A 20893-nucleotide genomic window follows, 5' to 3' on the forward strand; every position below is an offset into this window, starting at 1 on the left:
CGCTGCAATTTATTTATTTTATTTGTCAGAGTACAGAGCTGTTAGCAGAACAGAGGACCCGACAGATGAAACATTTCCTTCGGGGGTAATTGCTACACTTCTTTTGGGATAGCCAAGTGAAACCCTCTTAAACCCTCAATGTACTTTGAAAAAGTGATGTCTTATACCACCCTAAAAAGGGAATGTTTAGCCATTTCAATGGAGAAGAGAAAAAAGGTATATTAATTTAATTATCTGTCTATTTCAATACCATCTGTTAAAACAAAAAGTTGTATTTATCAGAACCCAACTGGACATTGTTCTATTCCTGGCACAAAAGAAACAGAGTATAAACTAACCATCAACACTGGTGTGCAGCTTGAGGCTGGATTCACACCGTTGTGAATTGGATGTGGGTTCCCCCACATCCAATTCACAATAGCAGGAGATTTCTCTAAGGAGCCGGTTCACATATCTCCGCAGCAGGCCTGGTGCATTTTGCACAAAAACGCTGTGCGTCTTTTGGTCCGTTTCAGGTCCGAATTAAGCCCAAAATTCGGGCTGAAATCTGACCCGAAACGGTGGACCAGCACGCACCGGACCCCTGCTGTGAGCCACATGCGGCTCATATGTGAACCGAGCCTCAAGGTTTAGGGCAGATGCTGACCTAGAAGGGGGAAAACTGAGGAAGATTTCACTTATAGGTCTGAGTGTACAGGACATGGGATCCCAAGAACATTTGTAGAGGGAACCAGCAGAAAACCAACCTATGGACTGCAGAGGTTGTCATGGGGGATCTCGCCTCCACTGACTAAAGTCAATGTTCAAGTTAGTTGTTGTAGCTGTAACTGTAAGCTTTGGACCCAATACAACCTTGTGACCACCAACGTTGTGTTCCTAGACACAAGGGAGATCAGGTCTACCACCCATCCACACTTGAGCTGCACACAACTTGTTTTTACAATATCATAACATAAGTTTATAATATGCATTACATATATTATGTATCTGTAATAATTTGCTTTGTATATCAAACACATTTTTTTTCTTTTTTATGCAAAAACAAAAATACTTTCCATCTGAGTGCTTTTCATCCTTCAAGATTATTTCTCCAATTTTTACGAAAAAAAATAAATATTAACAATAATTCCCTGCTTTCTTTTTCTTTGTGTAGTTGCAAACAATGTGTTAGGCTGTTAGAAATACATTCTAAAATATATATTGCACTCTGGCATCCCTCAGAAGATGTTCTGTAGGACAAAACATGTAAGGGTGGAGCCAAGCAGTTACGTCATCATGCCGCCTTGGATGTTTGAAAACTGCTACACTATCTAAATCAGTGGTTCTCAACCTGGGGGTCGGGACCCCCTCGGGGGTCAAATGATGATTTGTCAGGGGTCACCGAATCCTGGGCTGTTCCTGAAGCCCACACCGCTCTCCCAGCCTTTTTGCGGCCGACCCGCAGCAGGGCTATCCTTGGAGCCTGTGACCTCCCCCCTGGGCTATTCCTGGAGCCTGCGGCCACCCACTCATCCTCTTCGCAGGTGCCCATTCAGTTCATGGTATGGCTGGGGGGCAGAGACTAGAGGTCAGCTGACTGGTGAGGAATGTGAAGTGGGAGGGGCTGGAGGAGACCCTATCTCCTGATTTTGGCATAGGTGTCACTGCTACGAGACACCACCAAGTCGGAGACACAGTGAAGCCAGAGACACAGTGAGTAACACTACCTGTGATTATAGTTGCCAATAAAAGGACTCAGGTAGCGCTAAATGTCTGCGGGTTAGGGGCGCAAATTACTTGCCTTGCCTTGGGTGCTATGAAAATAATTTTACTGTTAGGGGTCCCGACAACTTTGAAAATTTTATCAAGGGGTCACGGCACTAGAAGGTTGAGAACCACTGATCTAGATTCTTTCTCTGCACATGAGACGTGGATATGCTACTGTATATGTGGTTACCATTACCATACATAAAAGGAGAAAGCAATCCATTCTTCTGTGATCAGTATAAAGTGATGTGACACCTCCTGTGTGATGTGGTCTAACCTTTTGGTAAGCTTTTGGTAAGCAGATTTGTTTGGTGGTGGTTGGAGCACTGAAGCTGGTGAAGGTGTTAACATGATTAAGTTTCACGGTGGACTTTTTCTCTGAGTTTAATTCATTTTGGACTTTTTGTGACTATTCACGGTTGGTTTTACTGGTCGCATAAATGCAATATGTCATTTGGAATTCATTTCTTTTTTGTTGTATATAAACTTTTTATTTAGAAAAATATAGTGGTACAAGATAATATTGCACATCATAAATGCAGTAGACAATACAATTGTATGCATGTAGTCAAAGGATTATTGAAATTTGGAATGAATTTCTAACAGTGCAACACATTGTACAGTTGATATTGAATTTAGATACCACTGTGTTCAGATATCTGTGAGTTCTGCCGTTTTATTGAATATTCTTATCAATTTGTATCTTATTTTTATTTTATAGCTCACGTATTGGTTCTATTTGCATTGTTTATTGATAAACTTTGTAGATAACCCCTGGTTTAAATATATGTTGAGGCGTTCCTCTAAAGAAGGTCTCCTCTCCATACATTTGTCTGTGAATGTTGCAGATTACATGGTGGGTGAGGCTCGGGGCAGGGCACGCAGTTGGGCTGATGCAATTACTATATTTTTATTATCATGCAGCCATTTGGGGCCCTGAGGCTCGGCTCCCGGGGGAAGCTTGATGGTAAATTTCTGGAGCACAGCAGAGAAGAGAAGGAAGAGCTCCATTCGAGCCAAATTCTCTCCAGCACAAACACGCTTTCCTGTGGAAGAGACAAGGAAGAGTTGCAGATGTAAAAATTGCAAACAAGTAAATAAATTATTAAAAAATACCAAGCTCTATGAATGGATGTGGTGTTTAGGTGTAGACAACCAAAGACAGTGCTATCAATAGATTTTTTTTTTTATATGAGGAAAAAAAAACGTGCTTAAAAATGATCAAGATAGGAAGCAACAAAGAATAAAATGAGCAGCAACTCTACTGTGTGAATAGAAAAAAGGATATTCCTGTGCTATCACTAAAGGTAAAGATAAATATGTGCAACTGCTGCAAACACTGATAGGTGAATCTGGGACCAAAACATTTACAATATATGTGAATGGTGCTGCGCTGTTGTTATTGGGACTAAAAAAATATATAAAATACTGAAAGTCAACAAGGTGGCAGTATAACGAATATCAACTGCATATATCTTCTAAAGTGTAATGGTGAAATACTGAAATTGAACACAAGATGGCAGTGTAACTCTGATATCAACTGCATATACCTTTTAAAGTGCAATAGTGAAACAGAAACGTCCAGTGAAAATATGCAAAACCATAAAATTAAACAATGCTTGATAAATGCATAAAGTGCAATAATAAAAAGTCTCTGGAATAATCATGTATGTAAAAGTGACGTATCGTCATGTATCGTTTGGGTCACATGACTTCATCAGGGGATCCGGCGATACCCTGATGAAGTCACATGACCCGTTGGGATTGGCTGACAGGCACAACCGGAAGTGACACAGGGTATTCCTCTTCCTCCCCCTCTCTACCCTACTGGGGTGAATATGGAAGTGTAATACAGCGGAGTCACCATTATTGCGGTCACCATTATTGCGGATTGCTGGAATAATACAAGGAGGACCCCTCAGGTTATAGGAACCACCAGGCACCCACGCAAAGGACCCACAGAGGAAATCTGATTATTGATATACCTCCATGCTGTTACCTTACAGCCGTAGGCAATAGGCCACCCCTTATAGAGATGTCACTGCATAGGAATGAAGAGACACCATCACACTTTCTTAGTTTGTATGTTTAAGATTGGAACATCACGTTTTACTTTTACTAATATGATTATTCCAGAGACTTATTATTGCACTGTATGCATTTATCAAGCACCGTTTGATTTTGTGGTTTTGCATATTTGCACTGGACGTTTCTGTTTCACTATTGCACTTTAGAAGTTATAGGCAGTTGATATCAAAGTTACACTGCCATCTTGTGTTCAATTTTAGTATTTCACCATTGCAATTTAGAAGTTATATGCAGTTGATATTAGAGTTATACTGCCACCTTGCGTTGAATCTCAGTATTTATATATTTTTTTAGTCCCAATACCTTTGTTTACAACAGCGCAGAACCATTCACATAAAGAAAAAAGCCTGCTTACCAGCAGTACTGGACCTCTTTATTATAAAAAGGCCAGTAACCCTTTTGGCCGATTACCCCACCAGGGCCTTTTAGTGATGTTCCTGCAGACTCTCAGAGGGCCTTTAAAAGAATCCTCTGGTTGGAGTGTCCGTGGTGTAAAACTCTTTGTTGTTTCCGGCCTTATATACAGAACGGGGAGGCCTCGCCAGGAGCAGCGGCTACTGCTGCTCCTGGCAAGGGTTGAGTCCCTGGCATGGAGGCCTCCCCACTCTGTGAATAAGGTCGGAAACAAAGAGTATGACATCACGAACACTCCAGCCGGAGGATTCTTTTAAAGGCTGTCTGAGAGTTTGCAGGAACATCACTGAAAGGCCCTGGTGTGACTTGTTATGCGTTTTATCACTCGATGGGGACTCTTCTTTTATGTTGTATTTTTATTATTTTGTGAGGTTCATTATCTTTTTTGTTTAGCGCGACTCTGTTATATAGAACTGTCAATAGATTAGGCAAGTCCAAATCAGTATGTAAGGTTTGGGCCATTGGCCACTGGAGTCAATGTGAAAGGCCATGTTAAAGGTGGTTTTTAAAGTTAGTCATCTTAAAGAGTGCAGTGGGCTTTAAATGGTTCCTGAGGGTTAGAGAAGCTTCTTTCAGCTTGAGGGTGCTCAGTGAGTGCAGGAAAAACTGAAGGCCACTGCATTTTTTTTTCCCTGATGAAAATACAATCCAATCCAAGAAATCGTCTAAGTTGGGATTCAGTGGGCAGAACAATGCCCCTTACACATTGGTGAATAAGGAAAGAAGGGGAAAAGGGAGCATGTTTCCTTAGTAGGCTCTTTGGAGAACAATGGGCAGCTTATATCTAAGATCTACTTTATATACAAGGAGAAAAGTGCCAATCCAGCTGTATAAAGTCCACAAAAGATTTTTATTGGAAGATCAGTAAAAATCCAACATACTCCAAGGGACTTTGAAGGTTCCATATTATTTAAAGTAATTTGCTGCATATTGGGGATGGGAATAGGGGGGGGGACAAAAGTCATTCTTTCACTGGTGACATTATCTGAGACGAGGAGAAAACATTGTAGTGGATCTTTTTTTCGGAGGGGTGGATGGTCAAAGCTTTGAACATCAAACAAAAATGTAATTGTGTAGTTGACTTAAAGAAGCCTATGTACCGCCAGATCTCCCAGAATCCAGCAAACACACAATGGGGGCGTTTTACTAAATCTGGTGCAGCTCTACATAGAAACCAACCGGCTTCCAGGTTTTATTGTCAAAGCTTAAAGCGGTTGTATAGTCAATTTTTTAACTTTTACCTACAGGTAAGCCTATAATAAGGCTTACCTCTAGGTAAAAAAAATATCTCCTAAACCTGTACGGTTTAGGAGATATTCCCCTTGCTATGAGCCGCTGACTGCAGCGGCGCATGCCCACAGGGGATTCTCGGCTGAAGGCCCGGCAGATGCCGGACCTTGCCGGGAAAGAAATCTCCCGCGCGCATGCGCGGGAGTGATGACATTGCGGCTCCGGCCACTTATAGCGCTGGAGCCGCGATACCCGGAAGACACGCCGAGGCAACATGTCAGCTACCTCGGCGTGGACCAGGTAAGATACCGACGCCTCGTTCTAAGGTAAGTATTTCATAATGAGCTAGTATGCGGTGCATACTAGCTCATTATGCCTTTTGCCTTACAGGGGTATAAAAAAAAAAAAATTGTCAGTGGGTATACAACCGCATTAATTGAACAAGCTGAAGTAAGAAGCTCATTTGCTGCCATGCACAGCTGAACAAGATTCTGGGTGCTCCGGTTTTAGTACATCTCCCCCAATATGTTCTACAACATGTATGAATTCATTGCAACTTTATCTCAACTTGAAATAAAACCAATCACTGGAAAAAATCAGTCCGTTAGATTAACACCAAGATGTGAGTCCTGGGAAGTGCAGAGGGTGGTAGTGAGGGGCACTTTTAGAAGGATGTGAGGAACAAGGATGAGATGTGAGAACAGCTGAGGGGCTGATGTCATGGAGCGGTTTCTTGACCCTCACAGGTTATGGAAGACAATGAGAGGAGTTGAAAATATCCTACTGTGCATTTATCAGGAAAAAAGGTGTCCCTAGAACAGCACTTTACTGGCAGCAGGGGGACTTTTTTTGGTGCTGGTGCCACTTTACATCAACCCCATGCATGAGGAAGAATAAGATCTGGGCCAGAAGATTGTTCCCTACCTGTGCATTTTTGGGATTTTAGGTATAATTGTTATGGTGAAGGCCTAATGGTATGAATCTCTCACCAGCTGAGAATGGCATGAAGGCCGCCCGTTTGCGGAACTGGCCCTCCTCATCCAGGAAGTGCCCGGGGTTGAATTGTTCCGGCGTCTCCCACTGCAAGGGATCATTAAGCACCGACGTCAGGAACGGGGTGACGATGGTGCCCTGGTAAAGGAGAGAGACAGAGTTACTGTTATACATGAGTACAAATCTCATCATACAGGCTCAGCATCGACTTTATCATGTCAGAGGCTGTGACAAGCTGAATACTCAAACCATTTGTATATTACTGTGAATGTCAGTGTAATGTAATGAATGACTAGGGAATAGACAGGTGCCTGAGCAGAAAGAGAATTGTTTCTCACTCCCTTTTCTACAACGCTGTATATTACATTCTGGTGCATAATAAAAGAAGCAAACTCAGAATTAACTTGCTACATGAAATTTGATTTTGTATACACTGATTACCTATAAATGTGACCACTGATAGTTAAAGTGAACAACATGGATTATGTAGTGGCACCGGAAAGTGGGTGGGATATATTAGGCAGTTAGTGCATTTGATGCGTTGAAAGCAGAAAAAATGGGCAAGCAAAAGAATTGAGTGACATTGACAAGGGACAAATTGTAATGGCTAGATGACTGGGTGAGAGCAGCTCCAAAACTGCAGCTCTTGTGAGATGTTCCCGGTCTGCAGTGGTCAGGACCAACCAAACCTGGTCCAAGGAAGGAAAACCAGCAATAGGGTCATGAGCAGCCAAGATTCATTGATGCACATGGGGAGCAAACGGTGACCCATATTGTCTGATCCAATAGGAGAGCTCAAATTGCTTAAAAAGTTAATGCTGGTTCTGATAGAAGGGTGTCTGAACACACAGGGAATCGCAGTTTGTTGTGTATGAGGCTGCGTAGCCACAGACCGGTTGGGGTGCCCATACTAACCTGTGTCCACAGCCAAAAGCACCTACAATGGCCACGTGAGCATCAGAATTGAACCATGAAGCAATGGAAGAAGGTGGCCTGGTCTGATGAATCACGTTTTCTTTTAAATCATGTGGAAGGCCGGGTGCATGTGTGTCGCTTACCTGGGGAAGAGATGGTACCAGGATGCAGTATGGGAAGAAGACACGCCGGCAGAGGCAGTATGATGTTTTATCTAGTGGAGTCCATGCCTTGCTGGGTCAGGGTTGTTTTGGTGGCAAAAGGGGGACTTACTCAATATCAGGTGGGTGGTCATAATGTCATGGTTGATTGGTGTATTATTAACTGCTCTCTATGAGACCTCTCTTCCCAGACTGTAATGCCTCCTTGCTTTCCACCACCTTTCTTTGTCACTGTAGTCAGGTACCTTTGGGAGGGTGTATCCACGAAACTGGATGTCTTTGGTCACAGCGTGGAAGAGAGCAGTTGGGGCCAAGTCTAACACTCTCTGTATTTCATGGATTACTGCATTGGTGTATGGCAGTTGTAGTCTGTCTTCGATCCCAGGTAGACGCTGTGACTGCAACAAGTCATCAATCTCATGCTGGACCTTCACTGAAAGGAGAATATAGAAGAAGATTTGTATGTTCCACATTCTGAGGTTTAATGAGCATATATAACCTTTAAGAAGACACCCTACTTTTTCAGAAATGTTGCTGCACCTGCAAACCAATACTGAATCTTGCTGAAAGCGAAGGCGTCGTTGACCAGAGATGGTCTCACGATTTTAGAGTGCAAAAGAGGGGCATTTGAGGGTTTGCATTACCTAATTCAGTGGCCTTTGGGTGCCATAAACATGCCTAGATATACTTTGCGCAATATTATTAGGAACACCTGTACCCCTACCTATTCATGCATTTATCTAAATCAGTGAAGCAGCACAGAAATGCATAAAATCATGTAGCTACAGGTTAAGCAAGTTCAATAAAGTAAAACTGGAGGCAAAATGTTTAATTGAGTTTTAGATAGATGGGAGAGGGTTTAGAGTTCCTGTCGGGTTTTTATTGCTGTCTGTATTCCTGCATCCAAATAACCAACAGTGCAAACAAACGGCAACTGCCCCAACCTAAAACTGGTGGGAGGGCACACTGGACACTTTTGCTGCCATTGTGCCATCTGCTGGGTGTCCAGTGCATCCCTGTGCCTTTAAGGAGGAGTGGGCCCCTCCAGGCAAACCTGCCCTCAATCCATCCATTATTATATGTGTGCTCCAACTATGGAGGCTGTCAAATTTATAGTGTTAGGACGGCTGATAATATTGGGGTGCCTTGCATAGCCTCTGCAGCTTATGCATGTATTTGCAAACGTGTCCAAACTAAACACCTGTTTTTAATGTGAACTGTTAGACGGGACAGTTCAGTTCATTGCAGGCTGGTCGGTAAGTTGAGCTGGGAATATTTCTTTATTCCATGTGCTCCTTGCTGTTGAGGCCAGTTATAGGTTGGGTCAGTTGCTGTTTGTATTGTTGGTCTAGATTTTACTTACTTACCTTATTGGTAAGGAAACCAAAAACATCCCTTGATAGGCAGTTATGCAGACAGAAAGACCTTGCTGGTGAGAGGTTAGAGAAGAATGGACTGGAGAGCAGAAATGCATCTCAGAATGGACAACACATTGAACTTTGAAGTCGATGGGCTACAATAGCAGAATACCACAATGGGTTCCACTCCTATCAGTCAAGAGGAGGAACCCATCCAATACTGTGCCCACTGCACAGGATCAACAAAACTGGACATAAGACTGGAAAAATGTATCCTAGACGAATGAATCTCAATTTCTACTGAGGCACACAGATGGAAGGCCCATCCATGCATGCATAAGTCATTTTTTACTTTTCCCAAACTTTCTTATGGATGGGTTCTGCCAGGTGTTATATGAATGTCTGTGTTAATTTTGGGTACATTTCTTATCACTACTACCGCAGGAAGTAACAAGAATAACAACTCTTCTACAGACCATGCTGCACAGGCTATTATTGATCTTACTCTGGACATCAGGATAGTGGGCCATGAAGGCCAGGCAGAATTTCAGGGTAGAAGCGGTGGTCTCAGAACCTGCTGCCAACAGTCCCACCAGGACATTCAGGAGACTCAAATCACAGAAATCTGGGTCCTCTTCATGCTCCTCCTGAGTGGACACAGAGAGAACCATGGTCAGATAACTGCACAAAATAAACACTACAACCGTAAGGAAATTAAGGGCCCTTTAATACGTCCGCCCAATGTTTTTTACATGCATGAGCTTAAGCACATTTTTATTCAAGTTTACACCTAATTTTGTGCTTTGAATGTGCAATTTGTTGGTTCATTTGCTGTAGGGAGGAGATGAGGAGGTAGAGGAGCAGATGGGGGGGGGGGGGGTAGGCAAGAGAACAGGAGAAGATGAGAGGGAGGAGAGGAGGAGGAGAGAAAGGGAAAAGGCGAAGGGATGAAAAGAGAAGAAAATGAGAGGATGAGGAGAGGGAGAAGGAGATGGACAGGAGAAGCATAAGAAAGAAAGGGAAGAGAAGACGAAAAGGAAAGCAAAAGAGCAGAATAGGGAAAGAAAGAGAAAATAGGAGAAGAAAGGGAGAGAAGAGGATAGGGAGAGGACAAGCAGAAGAGAGGGAGAAGAGAAAAAAAGGAGAGGAAGATGACAGGAAGGGAAAAAGCAAAGAGAAGCAGAGGAAGATGGAGAAGTTATGAGAAGCAGACAAAAAAAGAGGAAGAGAAAAAGTAGGAGAAGAAGAGTGAGAGGAAAGAAGAAGTGAAGGAGAGGTAGAATGGGGTGGATAGAAAGGGAGAGGAAGAAGAGAGGTGAAGAGAAGGGGAGGGAGATGGAGAGGAGAAATGAGAAGCAGAGGAGAGACAGAACAGAAGAAGAAACAGAATAGAGGAGGAGAAGAAAGGGAGAGAAGGGAGGTAGAGAAGTGAAGGAAAGGAGAAGAGAGTTAGACTGGGTGGATAGAAAAGGTGAGGAAGAGGAGAGGAGGAAAAGATGTGCAGAGAATGAAAGGAAGTTGGAGAAGAGACGTGAAGAGAAGTAGAGGAGAGAAGAGGAAGAGAAGAGGAAACAGAGAATAGTGGAGGGGAGGAGAAGAAGAGGGAGAAAAAGAAGGAGGAGAAGAAAGTAGAAGAGAAGTGGGGGAGAAATGAAAGAAGAGGAGATGTAGATTGGGTGGATATGAAAGGAAAGCAAGGGGAGAAGAGAGGAAAAAGAAAAAGAAAAGCAAAAGTAGAGGAAGTGATTAGAAAAGAAGGGAGAAGAGGCAAAGCACTTTAAAATGTTATCTTTAGTATAAGCACCTCTTTCATCTTGAGCAGAAAATGATCGATAAAATCTTGGGGGGCCTCAGGCTTCAATGTGCGCTTGTGCTCCTCGATGTATTTTAGCAAAAATCTCTGCAGGTAGGTCCTTTCTTTAAAGAGGATCTTTGGCAATATTGGCAGTTTGAGGAGGATCGGGAAGACATTGCAGAACTGACCAGTGGCAATAAAAAGAGAGAGAGAGAAAACAATGAATGTCTTGATGTGGAACTCTGGAGTGTTTTCAGTGGAAGAGCCTTTTCTGTAAACATATCCAATAATCTCACAAAGATTAAATGCCTGCATAGTGGCTGACTCGCTGGATCATTGGAAGTTGAGCAAATCCGGGGACAGGGTGAAGAGTTAAATAGAATGTACTTGACTAAATGTGCAGTTACACTTTACAGTATACAGTTTCTAAAGCCAAAACTTTTTTTTTCTTTTGCTTTTGCTGAAGTAGGGAAGGGTTATTCTTCATGTCAGTTTTTTTGTTGTCTGACCCCTATTAGAGAGATCTCTCCTTACTGCCTTACGTGATTGAAAATCTATTCAAAAGGGAGAGGAAATTATCACCTAAACAGATGTCACTAGATGTCACCCTTACCCTTACTCCACACACAAAAGCTAACCTGTGGGCGGGGGCCTCACTTTGCCCATGCACGTTGGGCTAACGTTATGCCCGGAGTGTGCTCATCAATGCCCGGGACCAGGCGGAGACTGTGGTCATGTGAAAAGTCTAATATTAAGGCAGTTCCCCAACTCAGATGAGCCATCACTGTGGGCAGTAGAAATGCCTGTTCCCACTCCATCAGTCCAGCATACCTCTTACATCCACCCAGTAACAGAATGGGGTCCCGCCAAGCACATAATGTGGACCTCATACATGCTCCATCTTAACTTCTTCTCCTCCATACTTTGGGGATAGGTCATGGATCTCCATAGTGCTGGCCTGCTACTGGTTGCTATGGGAGACAGGCCATTCAGGAGGGAGCCAAGGCAATGACCCCCTTGCTACTGGAGGACCTGCCACCCTCCCAGGTACCACACCTAACAACTGGACAGATTGCTTTGCGACTTGGACTTTTACATCTTTACTCTTAGCAACCACATTACTCTCATTGACTGGTTGAAACACCTACCTGTGTAGTGTAACTTCATACCCACTTCAAGACCCTGGTTCTTCTGGGAATAAGCCAAAATCATCAAGTACCCCTTTGAATAATTTCAGACCAGGCTCAAAACAGTTAATATAACTTTTACTAACAAAACTTCAGTCTTACAGTCCATTGTGAACAGTTTAAATCCTTAGCATTAACTACAAGTAAGTGGCTGCCCAGGAATACATCTGTGAGGTGATAGTCCTTGCAGGTAAAGTCCATTTCTGGTGATCCTCCAAAACTTTTGGTGTCTGTAGCGGACTGCATGGCAAGTCAGTCCCTCCTCCAACTCAAGTCTAGGTGGGAAAGAGCTCTCTGGACCTCAGCCTTCCCCCTTTTTATACCAAAGGTGGGATGGCCGAGACCCAAAAGCCCAGAAACCAAGAATGGACAGTTTAACCCCTTCCTCCCCCAGTCTGGGCCAGCCACTAACTTATTAACAAGTGTCCAACCTGCTTACAAACCCAAATGCCGCGTACACACGGTCGGACTTTTCAGCTACAAAAGTCCGACAGCCCGTCCGACAGACTTTCGACAAACTTTCAACGGACTTTTGGCGGACTTTCAACAGACTTTCTAACAACCGGACTTGCCTACACACGATCACACCAAAGCCTGACGGATTCGTACGTGATGACGTACACCGGACTAAAATAAGGAAGTTGATAGCCAGTAGCCAATAGCTGCCCTAGCGTCGGTTTTTGTCCGTCGGACTAGCATACAGACGAGCGGATTTCTGGGTCCGGCGGAGTTATGACGTAAAGATTTGAAGCATGTTCCAAATCTAAAGTCCGTCAGATTTGCGACTGGAAAAGTCCGCTGAAGGTCCGGTGAAGCCCACACACGATCGGATTGTCCATTGGATTTGGTCCGTTGGCGTCCGTCGGACAAGTCCGGTCGAAAAGTCCAGCCGTGTGTATGCGGCATTACCCTCACTCCCAAACATTTAAAACAAACCTTTTTCCTCACTCCAAATGCTAAAACTAATCCTTACCCTCACCACAAAACCTAAACCTAACCATTACTATAACGTCAAACCCTAAATCTATCCCTTTCCCTTAATTTAAACCCAACCCTTACCTTCACACCAAATGCTAAATCCAACACTTACCCACACTCAAAACATTTAAGCTCACACTTGCCCTTACTCCCAACACCAAAACTAACCCTCACCCTAAACCTAACCATTACTGTCACTTCAAACCCAACCTGTACCTTCACTCCAAACACTAAAACTAACACTAACCCTAAACATCACTCCAAACCCTAAACCTAACAATTACCCTCACTGCAAAACACTAAAGCTCCCCCTTACCCTCACTCCAAACACTAAAGTTAACCCTTACTCTCATGCCAAACCCTAAACCTAACCTTATCCCTAACCATCATGCCAAACCCTAAATCTAACCCTTATCCACACTGCAAAACACTAAAGCCAACTCTTACCTTCACTCCAAACCCTAAACTAATTTTTGCCCTCACTCCAAGCACTAAAGCTAACCCTTACCCTCACTGCAAAACAATAAAGCTAACCCTTACCCTCACTCCAAACTCTAAACCTTACCCCTACCCTCACTGCAAAACACTAAAGCTTATCCTCACTCTAAACCTAGCCCTATTCCTTATCTTGACTCCAAAACCTAAACTAAACCCTTACCCTTACTCCAAGCACTAAAGGTAACCCTTACCCTCACTGCAAAGCCCTGCAGCTAACCCTTACCCTCACTTCAAACCCTAAACCTAACCCTATCCCTTACCATCACTCCAAACCCTAAACTAAGCCATTACCCTCACTCCAAGTACTATAGCTAAGCCCTACCCTCACTCCAAACCCTAATCCTAACCAATACTGTCACTTCAAACCCTAAATCTATCCCTTACTTTAAACCCAACTCTTACCTTCACTTCAAACCCTAAAAGTAACATTTACCCTCACCATAAACCCTAAACCTAACCTTATTTCAAACCCTAAACCCAACCCCTTACTTGCACTTCAAACCTTAAAACCTAACCCTTACCTTCATTTTAGACATGCAACTTAACCCTTAACTTTACTTCAAGCCCTAAACTTAGCAATTAACCTCACATTAATCGCTAAACCTAACCATAAGCCTCAATCTAACCCCTAAACCTAATGAATAATTTTAGTGTAATTCCTAAAATAAATTATATTAGTATCTAAGGCCAAAATGTCAAGGTCTTATTAACGACATTTCCCTTCTTGTAGTCTTGTAATCACATTAAGAGAACGGAAATCTCCCTAAAGTAGGAATGTCCATAGACAGGTGTCATCACAATAAGATTTCCCTTCTATTTCTGTCCTGGTGTCAGCAGGACAAACTGAGAGGGTGAATCGTTTTTCTTCTATTTTCATCTGGTAATCCAGCCACTAACAACCTTCCTGTTCATGAATAAGCGCTAGCAGTGCAAAACACGTTAACTGTGTTTCCTTGCTCCCACAGTGTTCTATGTTTGCTGTATATGGTGATTTAAAGATTATTAAAGTGTGCAGCCCTTTGGATCCTATTGCACTTGTTCCATATGGCTGGATGAGCGGTTCTTGCACCTGAATACACAGGAGGAAAACAGGGACTGTGTGGTGGACCCACCTGGAGCAGCAGCATACACATTTTACAACATTCCTGATGTTTGCAAATGTCAATGTTTCTACAGTATGGAGGAGCAGTGTTGTCACCCTAGAGCAGGAAGTGCGTTAGGACTAAGGATCATCTAACCGATCTACTCTTAATACTACAGAGGAAAAGTCTTGTATAGTCTACAGAGAAGACTGGGAGATGTGCTAACAGATATAGCACCCTCTAGTTAGTGTGCTAGAGAGATAGCATTTTTGCTAGTGTAGGTAAGTTGTCAGGCTTGGCTGGCAGCCAAGCCTGTGTGTTTTTCTTCTGGGTCAAGGTTGAGTGACTCAGGCAGAGCTGGTGACTCACAGGCAGCATCACTGAGACCTCCCACTTCTTTCCAGAATGTAGTGGAAAGTTCTGGAAAGGAGAAGAGAGGAGAGGTGGCGCTGCCAGGGGTATTGTGAGGAGCCCTGACCAATCCCCAGTCTGGATTGACAGGGCCCAGGCCTCATTAAATACTCAGGGTCAGCCCAGCTGGTGAGGAGTTGTTCGGGAGAAAGCTGGAGATGGAGTGCTAAGCTGCTGTGGCTTTCGAGGGAGCTCCCCAGTCTGGGGGGGTGACCTTGGGTCTGGGGCTCGGGTGTGGACAGGACCCTTCAAGACACACGGAGGTGTCCTGGAGCAAGGAGAGGACAGCAGGAGCGCACTGCCAGGCAAAGTCTCCAGGGAGCTACAACAGGTTGCAGCCAAGAAGGCTGGCGAGGGTCACACAGTCGGGAAGGACTGGGAAGGCATGCCTAAGAGGATTGGGAGATTGCAGTCTGGGGTGGGTGCAGAGCCAGTGGTGTGGACTGTGGTGGCACAGGCAGTGGAGAGAGGCAGCTGCAGCCGGGAGGGCTTGCAGGGCCTGAAGAGGTGGTACTGGGAGCAGTAGCCAAGTGGACAGCTAGTATTGGGACTACCTTCATTTTTGCTACACCATAGGGGCCCGCGGTCCCTGCCTGCAAAGGGCATTTGCTTTGGGCCTGACATCAGTGCTAGCTGGTCCTGGAGAATGAGTTCAAGAGCTAAGTAAAATGCTGGAAAGTGAGCTCAGGAGTCAGGTCAAGTGCTGGAGAGTGAGAGCCAGAGTTGAGTTGTGCTGGAGGAAGTTGTGTATATACACAGGAGTTGTATATAATTCCTCAATCCCTAACAATTTCTGAAATCAACTGGGCATCTCATAACTACCCTATCCCCATCCAAGTTTAATCCCCTTAATAAAAATACAAAACAAAGCGCATGGACTGTTTTCTGTCTGAGAGGGACTGAAAATTGTGTGCCTGGCTAGGCAGGGTGACAGACGGACTACAATTACCATCAGCCCCTATGGAGGGGTACCGCTACACAGACAGCACAAGAAGTTATCAGGTCTCTGGAATTTGGAAGGATCATATAGCAACCAGTGTGCCTAAATCATCATCCACTATTTCACCCGACAATTTCCCTATAATAAGGATGATAAATCCTGTCAATGATAACCTACCATATGAGATGGACACAAACTGCTTCGAATGTGTCGGCTGGTGGAGGCCATCAGCTCATGTAACTTTGGGTCTTTATAGTCAAAATGTTCCCCGAACAACACAGAGCTCATAATATTCCCAACTGCGCAGGCCACAATCTCTAGGGGATTAAATGGTTTTCCTTAAAAAAAAATTTTTAAAAATTATATAGTTACTTAGCTAGTCTGCTAAAAAAAAAAAAAAAAACACAAGTCCATCTAGTTCAACCAATAAAAGGAAAAAGAAAAATTAAATATAATATAATATAATATAATATAATCACACACACACACCCAAGCCTATACCCACAGTTGATCCAGAGGAAGGCAAAAAAAATAATAAAGCATGATTCAATTTTCTCCAGCAGGGGGAAAAAAAATCCTTCCTGATCCCCCAAGAGGCAATCGCTTATTCCCTGGTTCAACTTTGGCTATAAATATTAGTATCCAGTTATATTATGTACATTTAGGAAAGAATCCAGACCTTTCTTAACCACTTGCCTACTGGGCACTTAAACCCCCTTCCTAACCAGACCAATTTTCAGTTTTCGGTGCTCTCACATTTTGAATGACAATTACTCAGTCATGTAACACTGTACCCATATGAAATTGTTGTGCTTTTTTCACACAAATAGAGCACTCTTTTGATGGTATTTAATCATCACTGAGCTTTTTATTTTTTGCACTATAAATGAAAAAAGACCAACAATTTTGAAAAGAGAATGCATTTTTCTTCGTTTTGGTTATAAAATTTAGCAAATTAGTATTTTTTCTTTATAAATTTTGGCCGAAATTTATACTGCTACATATCTTTGGTACAAAATAACCCAAATAAGTGTATATTATTTGGTCTGTGTGAAAGTTATAGAGTCCACAAGCTATGGTGCCAATCACTGAAAGTTGATCACACCTGATGAACTGACGGCCTAGCTCATTTCTTGAGGCCCTGAAGTGTCCGGAAAGTACAAAACCCCCTCAAATGACACATTTTTGAAAAGTAGACAGTCCAAGGTATTTAGTAAGAGGCATGATGAGTTTTTTGAAGTTGTAATCTTTTCCCACAATTCTTTGCAAAATGAAGATTTCTTTTTTTCACAAAATTGTCACATTAACAAGTGATTTCTCACACACAGCATTGCATACTTGCAACTACACCCATAAAATACATTCTGCTACTCCTCCTGAGTATGGCAATACCACATGTGTGAGACTTTTACACAGCCTGGCCACATAGGGAGGCCCAACATGCAGGGAGCACATCAGGTGTTCTAGGAGCATAAATTACACATTTAATTTCCTCTTACACTTTTGAAGGCCCTGGAGCACCAGCACAACGGAAATGCCCAAAAAATGACCCCATTTTGGAAAGTAAAGACCCCAACATATATTCTATGAGGCATTTTTTTTCTACACATTTTTGAAAATGAAAACGCATTTTGTTTTTTACACAAAGTTGTCAATTTATAAGATATTTTTAACACATAGCATGTACATAGCAAAAATGACATTATATTCTGCTACTTCTGAGTATGGCGATACCACATGTGTGAGACTTTTCCACAGCCTGGCCACATAAAGAGGGCCAACATGCAGGGGGCACCGTCAGGTGTTCTAGGGACATACATTTCAAATCTAATTTGGCTACCTATTACACCTTTGTGAGGCACTGTAGTAGCACTGATGGTCACTGTAGTGGCATGGATGTGGCAGTAATGAGCACTGATGTGGCACGGATGTGCACTGATGTTGCACGGATGTGCACTGATGTGGCACGGATGTGCACCGATGTGGCACAGATGTGCACCGATGTGGCATGGATGAGCACTGATGTGGCACGGATAAGCACTGATGTGGCACTGATAAGCACTGATGTGGCATGGATGTGCATGAATGAGCCATGGATGAGCTATAGATGGGGATGGATAAGCTTGAATGAGCCATGGATGAGCATGAATGAACCATGAATGTGGATGGATGAGCATGAATGAGCCATGAATGGGGATGTATGAGCATGAATGAGCCATGGATGAGCATGAATGAACCATGAATGGGGATGAATGAGCATGAATGAACCATGAATGGGGATGGATGAGAATGAATGAGCCATGAATGGGGATGGATGAGCATGAATGAGCCATGAATGGGGATGGATGAGCATGAATGAGCCATGAATGGGGATGGATGAGCATGAATGAGCCATGAATGGGGATGGATGAGCATGAATGAGCCATGGATGGAAATGAATGAGCCATGGATGGGGATGGATGAGCATGAATGAGGATTGATGGATGAGCATGAATGAGGATTGATGGAGCCATGGAAGGGCACAGATCAGTGCTGTGGGAACTTCAGATCCAGCCTGCAGCACTGCTGCACCACCTCCCTCCTCTACTCACACACTGTACCTATCGGTGAGAGGGGAGGAGCTGAACCGGACATGCTCTGGTTTGTTGACAACTGATCACTCAGTCATTGGACGGAGCGATCATGTGGTAAAGGGCCGCTGTCATTGGCCCTTTACCCCGATCCGTGACAGTCATGGACATTGTACTCCCTCCCAGAGTTATCCGTCCGCGCTGTAACCGTCATTCGGCTATGGCCCTTGTCCTCTGTGATGACCTTAAAGTGAATAACTCAACACCAAGTTCACTATATGGACCACATATATATTTATACATGTTGATCATATCCCCCTTAATCTTCTCTTCTCAAGAGAGAATAAATTCAGTTCCTCTAATCTTTCCTCATAGCTGAGCTCCTCCATGCCTCTTACCAGTTTAGTTGCCCTTCTCTGCACTTTCTTAAGTTCCCCGATATCCTTTTTGACAACTGGAGCCCAAAACTGAACTGCATATTCCAGATGAGGTCTTACTAATGATTTGTACAGGGGGGCAAAATGATATCTCTCTCTCTGGAGTCTATACCTCGTAATACAAGAAAGGACTTTGCTCGCTTTGGAAACCGCAGCTTGACATTGCATGCTATTAAGCTTATGATCTACCAAAACCCCCAGATCCTTCTCCACTATGGATCCCCCCAGTTGTACTCCCCCTAGTATGCATGATACATGCATATTCTTAGCCCCCAAGTGCATAACTACATTTATCAACATTATACCTCATTTGCCACACAGTTGCCCAATTAGACAGTGCATTGAGGTTGGCTTGTAAGTTGGAGACATCCTGTAAGGACGTTATTCCATTGTCTAGCTTGGTGTCATCTGCAAAGACTGAAATGGTACTTTTAATCAAGCTAAAATGAACAAGCTAAAAGGTCCGTAATGAGTAATGGCTAACTGGGATGGGATTAGGCGGAAGCATAGTCAATGAACAAGCCAGGGGTCAGTAACAAGTGGTAGTGAAGCTAAGGACAGCTGCAGGAACACAAGGAGCAAGAAATCAGCTGGAGAGAACAATAATCTGGCAAGCAGAAAGTGAAACGACATGGCTTAAAGTGGTTGTAAAGGCTGAAGGTTTTTTACCTTCATGCATTCAGAGCATGAAGGTGAAAAACCTTTAGTGTGCAGATTCCCCTCCCCCCCTTTATACTTATATGAGCCAGATCCAGTGATGTGCAAGAGAGCATAAGCTCTCCCAGGTCTCTCCATCCTCATTGGCTGAGGCGCAGCAGTGGGAGCCATTGGCTTCCGCTGCTGTCAATCACAGCCAGTTAGGAGGGAGTGGGGGTGGGGCCGAGTCACACTGCGTGTCTAAGACACACAGAGGCAGCTCAGGAGCGAGCATTGATGAGTGCCCCCACAGCAAACAGCTGTGCACAGAGCAGGTAAGTATGATAAAAAAAATGCCTTTACAAGTGCCTTAAATCAGGAAGTTCATGGGAGGAGCAAAGAGTTTGAGACAAGGTATAAAGCAAGAATGTCCTTGGGACCAGACCGGGAACGTTCCAGCATTTCAGGTGGCACAGCAAGATACACATTCAGACACTGCAGGGATCCCAGGTTCAGATCTGGATCCTGACAACTGAATTTATTTTGCACAAAAAAATAAATTAAATTATTTCCTTCCCACCTTCTGTCTCGGCAATCTCCTGGATGATATAGTTTGCTTCCTGCAGCACGCGGGATTCCATGGTCTTCTTCCCCATCCCAAAGTTCCTCAAGGAGGAGATGGTGAAGCGCCGAAGAGGACGCCATCGGGGGCCATTAATATCTGAGGAAGAAAATGATCAGTGATTTGGTTAGAATGAACACGCAAACCATAAACTTGTAGATGAGCAACTATAGAACATGGGGCTCCAAAGAAAAATCTCTCCGTGGCCCACCCCAATCTTGAATATTGTGTTATTGTGGTTGAATTACCAAATGTTATACTGTATATGGCATATATGATGTCCGGGGTAATCCAATAAGAGAAGTTATTTATAGCTGTTGGCTTTAATGTTTAATGTTGCAGCTTACTCGCCAGTGGCTCTCCAGTCTTAGCTTCAACTGGCCTTTTTTCTCTTTAGATGTCAGAATTTCCAATCGCTTCCACACAGTAAGCATGTGCTGACTGCTGAACTTCAATGGTTTAGAAGCTAGTAAAGTAAAATAAAATGGAACCAAAGCCACCTTGCTATCTGTCGCTGCTCCGGCTTTGCTCAGTGAATGGATTTTGATGTTGGTAAACAAAGCTCATTCATAGTACTCTGGAGAAAAGTGGGAATATTGGTGAGTCAACAATGTCTTTAGTTAACCATTTGACTGCCGGAAGATTTTTCCCCCTTCATGAGCAGGCCATTTCTTGTTATTCAGCACTGCGCTACTTTAACTGGTAATTACGCAATCCTGCAACACTGTACACAAATGAAACTTTTATAATTTTTGTTACACAAATAGACATGTGCACTGCCAAAAAATTTGTTCGTTTTCGTTTCATTCGTTTATTTTCTCTTTCGTTTTTT

General features: G+C 43.5%; 1 protein-coding gene across 4 annotated transcripts in view; it reads right to left on the reverse strand.

The window, feature by feature from the left end:
* Positions 1–212: 212 nt before the first annotated feature.
* The window catches only part of LOC141145542 (cytochrome P450 2C20-like), a 95615-nt gene continuing 74934 nt past the window's right edge, over positions 213–20893 (reverse strand). For all 4 annotated transcript variants that reach the window (XM_073632308.1, XM_073632310.1, XM_073632309.1 and 1 more), the window contains exons 4-10: positions 20020–20160; positions 15974–16134; positions 10710–10883; positions 9411–9552; positions 7793–7980; positions 6468–6609; positions 213–2792 (exon numbers count right to left, since the gene is read on the reverse strand). In XM_073632308.1, the coding sequence (XP_073488409.1) occupies positions 2596–2792; positions 6468–6609; positions 7793–7980; positions 9411–9552; positions 10710–10883; positions 15974–16134; positions 20020–20160 (1145 nt within the window). In that variant the 3' untranslated portion in view covers positions 213–2595. The remainder of the gene's footprint in view (positions 2793–6467; positions 6610–7792; positions 7981–9410; positions 9553–10709; positions 10884–15973; positions 16135–20019; positions 20161–20893) is intronic.

Source organism: Aquarana catesbeiana, linkage group LG05, assembly GCF_042186555.1.
Source record: "Aquarana catesbeiana isolate 2022-GZ linkage group LG05, ASM4218655v1, whole genome shotgun sequence".
Classification (NCBI taxonomy): domain Eukaryota; kingdom Metazoa; phylum Chordata; class Amphibia; order Anura; family Ranidae; genus Aquarana; species Aquarana catesbeiana.